At 39.8% G+C, this 10206-nt stretch overlaps 1 protein-coding gene across 1 annotated transcript in view; it reads left to right on the forward strand.

Annotated features, from left to right (window-relative positions):
- The window catches only part of LOC138945879 (uncharacterized), a 131317-nt gene extending 126256 nt beyond the window's left edge, over window positions 1-5061 (forward strand). The window contains exon 20 of the mRNA XM_070317400.1: window positions 1071-5061. Within this exon, the coding sequence (XP_070173501.1) occupies window positions 1071-1423 (353 nt within the window). The 3' untranslated portion in view covers window positions 1424-5061. The remainder of the gene's footprint in view (window positions 1-1070) is intronic.
- The last annotated feature ends 5145 nt before the right edge of the window (window positions 5062-10206 follow it).

A 10206-nucleotide genomic window follows, 5' to 3' on the forward strand; every position in this document is an offset into this window, starting at 1 on the left:
GACTAAACCGACTAGCTAACGACTGTCCTAACGACAAATCAGACACCATTACGACTAATCCGAACGACACTATGCTACCGACAAATCCGACCACCCTTACGAGTCTTCCGACTACCGTTACGACTAATCAGAATCGCCTTACGACTAAACCAACACGCTTACGACAACCACCCGACAAATTTCTATTCATCTGAGTCGGGAGGCTCTTCCGACTGTTTTGAACATGTTCAAAACCATCTGAAGGGCCTTCCGAACTAACCGACTTTTCAAAAACAAAATTGCTAATTCTCACGAACTCTCCGACCTCTTCCGACTTCCAGCCGACTACCTAAAGTCGGGTGACATTCGTAGATGTGAGACCGGGGCATAACGTGCGCCACACACAAGACAGAAGTCGCAGCACAGGCTTCATGTCTCACCCAGTCACATTATTCTAACACCGGACCAACCAGTCCTAGCACTAACCCCATAATGCCAGACGCCAGGCGGAGCAGCCACTAGATTGCCAATTTTAGGTCTTAGGTATGACCCGGCCGGGGTTCGAACCCACGACCTCCCGATCACGGGGCGGACTTGTGTATGTGTAATGTGTGGTTTACATGTATACGTCATATTGTCAGTGGGTATGTATTACGTAGCTCATTACTTGTAATTTTTTATGTTATTTTTGAGATTGTGTGTGTGTGTCTGTATATGTGTGTCTGTCTGTCTGTCGGTGGGTGGGTCAGTCTCTCTGTCGGTCTGTCTGTGTCTGTCTGTGTGTATATGTATGCGTGTGTGTTTTTGCCTGTATCTGTGTTTAGAAGATTGGGTTAGTGTTTATGTGTGGGGTTTAATCTCTCATTACAGTCAATTTTAACTAAGCTTTAACTAAGTTTGCACTTGGTGTATATGTGTGTGTCTGTGTGTGTGTGTTGGTGCATGTGTGCCCACTGATGTGTTTGTGTGTGTGTCAGTGTGAAAGAGAGAGAGACTTAAAGCAAGACTGTATATGTGTGACGTTCTAGCCTTAATATTTCCTTAAAACTAAGCCATAACATTGTCAATACCTTTCTCTTTCTCCCCGACAGAGCTGAGCACAGGCAACCTAGACGAGATGGTGGCCCAGCAGTTGTCTCCCTTACTGGGCACCGTCAAGCACTCTCTCTTCTCTCTCTGTGCCATCGTCATCACGCTTCTCTGTCTCATGTTCCTGTGCCACGCGGGGGCAACTGTGGCCCGCTACTACATGCTCATCTGGGGCCAGCTGTCGAGGGTTCAAATCTTCCAGATCAGCGAGAACACCAGCTTGATGTACGACAGCGGCCCGGGCTCCCACAAACCGATGCAGAGAAGCGCGTCCTGGCTAGAAAGTTGTGAGAGCGGCGTTTACGTCGGCGAGAATGAAACGGAGACAGGTCACACCGCTACCACAGATGTCTGACTATAGTGTGACAGAATAGGGGTGTCTTTAAAAACATTATAAGAGATGTTTTACTATAGTGTAACAGAATGACTTTAGAACAAGGGAAGTAACCAGGACCAGAGATGTCTGACTATAGGGTAACAGAATGTCTTAACAACATTTTGAGATGTTTTTCAATAGTGTAAATGTCTTAAAAACATTCTCAGAGATGTTTTACTATAGTGTAACAGATTGACTTAAATAGAACAAGGGAAGTAACCATGCCAGTACAGATTTACATTGTACAACAGTGTCACAGAATGTCTTGAAAACAATACCACGGATGTCTGACTATAGTTTAATGGAAGACTGGAAAATAGTACCATGGATGTCTGACTACAGTTTAATGGAAGACCTGAAAACAGTACCATGGATGTCTGACTACAGTTTAATAGAAGACCTGAAAACAGTATAACCACGGATGTCTGACTACATTTTAATAGAAGACCTGAAAACAGTTCCATGGATGTCTGACTACAGTTTAATGGAAGACCTGAAAACAGTACCACGGATGTCTGACTACAGTTTAATAGAAGACCTGAAAACAGTACCACGGATGTCTGACTACAGTTTAATAGAAGACCTGAAAACAGTACCACGGATGTCTGACTACAGTTTAATGGAAGACCTGAAAACAGTACCATGGATGTCTGACTACAGTATAATGGAAGACCTGAAAACAGTACCACGGATGTCTGACTACAGTTTAATAGAAGACCTGAAAACAGTACCACGGATGTCTGACTACAGTTTAATAGAAGACCTGAAAACAGTACCACGGATGTCTGACTACAGTATAATGGAAGACCTGAAAACAGTACCACGGATGTCTGACTACAGTTTAATAGAAGACCTGAAAACAGTACCACGAATGTCTGACTACAGTTTAATAGAAGACCTGAAAACAGTACCATGGATGTCTGACTACAGTTTAATAGAAGACCTGAAAACAGTACCACGGATGTCTGACTACAGTTTCATAGAAGACCTGAAAACAGTACCACGGATTTCTTCTTCTTCGGCGTTCCAGGATAGTACCACGGATGTCTGACTATTGTTTAATGGAAGACTGGAAAATAGTACCACGGATGTCTGACTATTGTTTAAGAGAAGACTGGAAAACAGTACCACTACCAGAGATGTATGATTATAGTGTCACAGAATGTCTTGAAAGAACACTATTACAGCTGTTCTACTATAGTGTGACAAAATGAGATAATAATAATAATAATAATAATAATAATAATAAATGAGCATTCATATAGCGCAACATCATAACTTTACAATTATGCTCTTTGCGCTTGACACATTTAAAAATTAAAACTCAGTTATTCAAGCATTTACATCTACATTCATAGTCAACAACGCTTAATTAAAAGCATACACCATCAAACATACATTACAAAAAATTCTTCCCCTATAACTAAGTAATAAAAACATGAATAAAATAGGTAGTGAAAACAAGGAAATACCAGCTGAATACCCTTAATCAGACAGAACATGTTATCAACAATACTGAAAAACAGCCCTAGATGTTTATATACATTATCACATTATCACATTATCACTAAAACAACAAATACACTACATGTAGCCTACTGATGGACTGAGAAAAACAAAATCAGGGGTTGTATTTCTTGAAGAGGTGTGTTTTAAGTGCTCGTTTGAATGCTTGGGGTGACAGAGTGGCGGATGTGAAAGGGGAGAGAATTTCATTGTGTGGGTGCGCAGAAAGTAAAAGTGCGTTGTCCGTATGTTTTGATTTTGGTGTGTGGGATGGTAAGGATGTGACAGTCAGAAGAGGCACGGAGTTGTCTTGCTGGAGAATAGACGGTGAGGAGTTCAGAGAAGTAAGCAGGAGACAGAGAAAACAGCAAGTCATACATAATTATGTACTAGTACAATTACAACGTACTAGGGTTGATTTATTTCATTGCAACAAGAACATAGGTAAGGCCAAACAAAAATATATGTTGGTTTAGGGTAAAGTGACCCAAACAGATAAGAGTCAGTATAGGTCGGCTTTTTTTTTTTTTTCTCCAATTTTATTTAGTCGATTTTAAAGGTTACTTCCCTTAGTCTCGGTATGGTTCACAAAATGGGCCAACAGTTTTTTGTGTTTTTTTGAGAAATGAAAAAAAAGTGTTAGGGTCGGTGGGTAACCCTAAACCAACATATCTTTTTATTTGGCCTAATAAGTAGAGTCGGTCAGGTTACCCTAAACCAACATATCTTTTTATTTTGCCTTATAAGTAGAGTCGGTGGGTAACCCTAAACCAACATATCTTTTTATTTGGCCTAATAAGTAGGGTTGGTCGGGTTACCCTAAACCAACATATCTTTTTATTTAGCCTAATAAGTGTAACAAACAAGGACCACTGGTGCCTGGATGCCACAGACCAAAGGTTTCTGAATAACACTACATGTATCTGTGAATGGAAGGGACTCAAAATTAGATGAGTTAGCCCGCATGTTTATATGTGTACATGTGGAAATTGATGAGAGGTTATGAATACAAATTTATGTATTTCATATCTGTTGAGAGACACTACTGTGTAATTTTTTTTGCTGACGAAAGTGGATTTATTTCACTTCTCTGTGGTAACTTTGGGAGGTTAATATGATCATCATTGTGATACTGGTTGTATTTGTACCCTTCTTCAAACTGTATCATGTACTGCAGTGATTCTCACACAAATTGTGATACAGAGTTACCACAAACTGTTTGAGATTATTCTCATTATTTTGGGGAAATAGTTTCTTTGAAAACAACTTGCAAAGAAGAATAAAATGTATGTTTATTTTCTATGAACCCTTCTCAATGCTGCAGTAACCAAAGCTATCAGCTCTTATTGTAAAAAAAAAAAAATGCTTTGTGAAGTTGTAAATAATTGTATTTTAATTTCTTTTATTTTGGTTTGGTCTGATGTTGTCAATGGAAATGTATAACTGTCTCCCACCTCCTTGTTTTCACATTACATTGATGTTATAATTATGTGAATGGGTATTTGTAATGCAGATATATGGGGTGTGTTTGTGTTTTAGTGTGTGTGTGAGAGCGAGAGAGACTGTCTGTAAACCAATAGTTACATAATATGGGACTTGTTCAAAAATGTATTTGTTCATAATGATCATTCTAAACTGAGAGATGCGCACAACACTGTATACTTTGATCATAAATGAACAGAAAGTTGTTGTTTGTAGTAGTTTATGCTCGAAAGAGGTCAACATGCTGAAGCTTTACCTTTTTACCGAGTGGTTTAATTTGCAAAAGCAGAAAATGGTTCCCACCTTGTTTATTCATGATTTACTTTGGTGTATTATATATATGTTCGGAATGTAAATGTGCTACATGATTTTGTATTATGCTGTTTTAGGACCAAATATTTCATGTTTTTATTTGATTTGAATGTCTTAACATTGTCATTGAACCGTCAATAAACCTGAACATTTCTGAAACATTCAGCTGGTGATTTTGGTGTATGCACATGCACTCGTGCTCCATGAATTTGTTTGAACAGAACTGAACTAAAATAAACGTTCAGGTACACACATTTGTTACACATGCATGGGCGGGACTGAAAAATGTCATGAATCCTAAACCAAATCCCCCCCCCCCCCCCCCAAAAAAAAAGAAGCCATAATCGAATCCGGATTTCCGGCATAAATCACACCCATGCACATTGTATAGCACCATTTCTTTTTCTTTATTTGGTGTTAAACGTCGTTTTCAACCGTTCAAGGTTATATCGCGACGGGGAAAGGGGGGAGATGGGATAGAGCCACTTGTCAATTGTTTCTTGTTCACAAAAGCACTAATCAAAAATTTGCTCCAGGGGCTTGCAACGTAGTACAATATTATACGTTATTTGCGTGTTTGACCAAAATATGACATTTTACACAGATCGAGACAGTCATTGTTCTCCGAGACCGCGCTAGCGGTCGAGGTGAACAATGACTGTCGAGATCTGTGTAAAATGTCATATTTTGGTCAAACACGCAAATAACATTTATGTATCGATCGAATTCCTTTCAGGTACTTATGACTTTGTTGTTGTTTTGACGATTGAACGAGCACACACACACATGCATGCAATCCACAGTCATGTATGCAATCAAACACATAAGCTTCATATTTGGGCGTTTCAGGTTGACCGAAACTTCAAAGGAACTACAAAATACACGTCATGTACTCACTTTGTTGTTGTTTTGACATTGGACAGCACACACACATGCAATCAAACACATGACGTTTTTTTTGTTGAGTTCCTTTGAAGTTTCGGTCAACCTGAAAAGCCAAATTATAAAGTTTTGTCGGCCTCTGACGTCACATGACTCAAAGAAGGGAAATCCAATCTCCAATCGATACATATGACCTTACTGGGAGAATGCAAGTTTCCAGTACAAAGGACTTAACATTTCTTACATACTGCTTGACTAAAATCTTTACAAACATTGACTATATTCTATACAAGAAACACTTAACAAGGGTAAAAGGAGAAACAGAATCCGTTAGTCGCCTCTTACGACATGCTGGGGAGCATCGGGTCAATTCTTCCCCCTAACCCGCGGGGGGTGAATCCTGATTTCCGGCATAAATCACACCCATGCACATTGTATAGCACCAGGTGCCAACAGTTTCTCACACTAAATCCCCATTCTTTACAGCATGTTATAGTTCAGAAAACTTAACATCATCATCTGAAGAGATTTGTATCTCGTAACACTAATATTACCCTGCAGTAAGTCAGACGTAAAAGTTGTCGCGTTGAATCCATGTTCTTTACACAAAGTTATACTGTTTGAAAGGCTTCGTTTGTAATCTTCAGATACTCTTCATGTATGCAGCTCACAAATTAACATTATCAATTGTATTATAAGTATTGTTCTTGTTTATGTCATAAATCACACACACAGTTTTCTCTGTGCGATATAACAATAAGTTAAAGCTTCAAACACTTCACAGGTAATATTCAAACTCTCTTAATGTATGCAGGCACACCAATTCACATTATCGTCGTTGTCCATCATGGGAGTGAAATGCGCTGCACTGTCGTTACGCGCACTTTGGCCCAGCGCATCCGTCTTCAGCAGTGGTTTCTTCTCCGACTTTTCCTTGTCGTAGGAGACTTGCCGTCCATGGCTGCAGAACGTCCCCCGTCCTTGGTTTTTTGTCCGAGTGATCCTTCTCATACCCCATTACCCTCGGGGAGAGGTGGCTGAATTAGTCTGACCTCTACCCTTTGACCTGTCCAGCTTGGGTGGCCCTACCAGGAGTTTACACTCCCGCTGGCATAGCTCTCCGGGTCATCGAGGCACTCAAACCACCACACCGCGCTACGGAATCAGCCTTGTGGTGGATTCACATTATCAATACAGTGGTACCTGTGATGAAAGGACACCCTTGGGATGAGCCAAGTGTCCCTCCATTGCAGGTGGCCTGACAGCTTCATTGGGGCGGGGATGTAGCTCAGTTGGTAGCGCGCTGGATTTGTATTCAGTTGGCCGCTGTCAGCGTGAGTTCGATCCCAGGTTTGGCGGAAATTTATTTCACAGAGTCAACTTTGTGTGCAGACTCTCTTCGGTGTCCGAACCTCCCCCCGTGTACACTACATTGGGTGTGCACGTTAAAGATCCCACGATTGACAAAAGGGTCTTTCCTGGCAAAATTGCTTAGGCACAGTTAATAATTGTCTACCCATACCCGTGTCACTTGGAATAATAGGCCGTGAAAGGTAAATATGCGCCGAAATGGCTGCAATCTACTGGCCGTATAAAATTTCATCTCACACGGCATCACTGCAGAGCGCCTAGAACTGTACCCACGGAATATGCGCGATATAAGACTCATTGATTGATTGATTTTGGTCAGGATAATACAGGGACAGGTGTATGAGACTTGAGACGTGTCCTCTCATCGCAGGTACCTCTGTATCATTATTACTGTTCTAGTTCATGTTTATGTTATCAATGCACAAACATACACTGAGTGTTTTATTTATACACTAGAACAATAAGTTATAGTTTAAAAAAATCCTTCATATGTAATCTTCAAATACTCTTTATCAGTTCATAAATGCAGGCACACACATTCATAATTATTATCATAATTGTTCTTGTTGATGTTTTAGTTATTACACACACATACACAAACGCAAGCAAACTTCCGCACACGCACACACACACACACAGAGATTTGTTTTTTGTTTTATTAGCAAATGGAACTTGTACACACTTGCCAACAGACAGCCGTGCAGAGCAGATACATGTACAGAGCTGCTGAGTCGGCAGAAAGAGAGTCGAGTGTTGCACATAGACGAGGCGTCTGCAAAAGCACCAACCTCCCTCTACATTTTTCTTCATTTTTTTTTTCGCCTTGAAAAAAACACCCCATAGCAACACATAAAGTGAAGGTTACTCGAACAGTCGGCTAATCACAGTTTTGGGATGCGTCGCTGACTGCATTACTATCTGTCAGTCAGCGGGACGCTTTGGGATCATTTCAATATGAAAAATCTTTACATTTCTATTCCAATGTATCTTGTTGAGTTAATAAATTGCATCCTACCCATACTTTGTTGGAATAACCTCCACTTCTTATTTACAACAGAAAAACCATAGGTGTGTGTGGATGAAAGCCTATTTTTCTCGTCACAACTAGTGCTTCCAATACCACACATTCACAAGTCAGTAATAACAATTAGGACCACTTCAAGGTAATGTGGGTGGGCATTTCACCCATTTTCATAAATAGGTTTGGCACCTAGTAATAGCAAGGAGCTGAAAAGACGCTTCCATTTTGTCAATACGGCTCAAATCATCTGGCTTTTAAGGCCACGTGCATAGTTTAAGAAAAAGAAGATAACGCCGAGAATTGTCTTTCGTGTGCCAGACTGTCGTTGAAGTGAATAACTCAGCTCTCACCCACAGCAGTAATTCACAAGCAATCACCAGGATTTGATTCATTGGAACTAAGATACTGCGGAGGTGTTCTTTCCAGCAACTTTAAACAAACCATTATCAGTTGGTTTCTATCATTTCAACATACAGGCCAGCACAGTTTTCAGTTGACTTTGCCCTTGAAATGGTCCCTTTAGAAAGTGATGAAGTTATCAATACTTTGCACGAGGGCAATGACAGCATGAACGGTACCGTATCATGACTGAAAATGAAAACGCCGGGAGGAAAACCGAGGTTCTTAAAATGACACCACTTTTGTGACAGCAGTGCAATTTCACTTTATCAATAAAAGCACACATTGGACTTGCAGTTGCATTGTTAAAACAAAAAAAGAAGAAAAAAATATAAATTAACAAAATTCTATGAAAAAAGGAAAGTAGTTACAAACATAAACCACACAAAAAGACGGCCAATAAGTCTTGATGTTTAGTTTAACCAAGGACCATCTATCCAGTCTTTGGTTTCAATGTTAACTTCATGCCACAGAGAACGGCTTGATGAATACAGAACAATGGCGCTTTCAAAGTGTCAGTCTTCCCTGATCCTGAATAAGACACAACAGTTTTAAAAAGCTGTCTGAATTGATTTGATTAAATTTGCACTGTTCCTTAAAAGTTACAGAGTGAAGATCCCCCATTCACCTAAAACCTTTCTTTCTTTCTTTATTTGGTGTTTAACGTCGTTTTCAACCACGAAGGTTATATCGCGACGGGGAAAGGGGGGAGATGGGATAGAGCCACTTGTCAATTGTTTCTTGTTCACAAAAGCACTGATCAAAAATTTGCTCCAGGGGCTTGCAACGTAGTACAATATATCACCTTACTGGGAGAATGCAAGTTTCCAGTACAAAGGACATAACATTTCTTACATACTGCTTGACTAAAATCTTTACAAACATTGACTATATTCTATACAAGAAACACTTAACAAGGGTAAAAGGAGAAACAGAATCCGTTAGTCCCCTTTTACGACATGCTGGGGAGCATCGGGTAAATTCTTCCCCCTAACCCGTGGGGGGTCCATCCCCTCTTAACAAGCTTTCACCTAAAACGTGTCCATCAGTAAAATGAATGTTCTACAGCCTTTACTGCAGCAAAGAGAAACCCGTTTTAGAAAATGTTAATGCTAAAAGTAAAACTAAGGTTTCATAAATACTTAACATCGACATTGACGTTTACAGATGCAAAGTGTTAATGGAATCTTAGTGTTAAAGACTTTCAAAAGCCTAAAGAGTACAGGACCTTATCTAAAATGTGTACAAACATAAAAAAGATTTTCATTCACTTGAAAGTTATCACCCCCATCCTAAAAACATTGAATGCCTTTCAATTAATTCACATGACCTTTCTTTCTTTATTTGGTGTTTAACGTCGTTTTCAACCACGAAGGGTTATATCGCGACGGTTCACATGACCTCCTTTCCGGACTTACTTCAAATTTAATTTTGATGAATCTACAAAAGTGCATTCTGACATAGCTGACATGAAATGTTCAATACTTCTCTGCATACTTTGTAGCAGTCCTAAACCTCAAGAACAGGTTTCAATTTCCTATATTTTGAAGAAAAGTAATTCACACAAAAATTGAGAAAAAATAAAAATAACAAGAAGAGCAAACGCTCGATCGAGTCACTTTCGCAGTTCTGAATATTATATGAGGCATCAGATGGACAGGAAGAAATTGCTATTCACAACACAATGAGTCACGTTCACATAAAATTTGAGCCCGGTCACTTTTATAGTTTCCGAGAAAAGCCCAACGTTAAGTTGTGTGTTGCCGAACAGAAAAGGCTAGTTATCTCC

The sequence above is a fragment of the Littorina saxatilis genome, linkage group LG13 (genome assembly GCF_037325665.1).
Source record: "Littorina saxatilis isolate snail1 linkage group LG13, US_GU_Lsax_2.0, whole genome shotgun sequence".
Lineage (NCBI taxonomy): Eukaryota > Metazoa > Mollusca > Gastropoda > Littorinimorpha > Littorinidae > Littorina > Littorina saxatilis.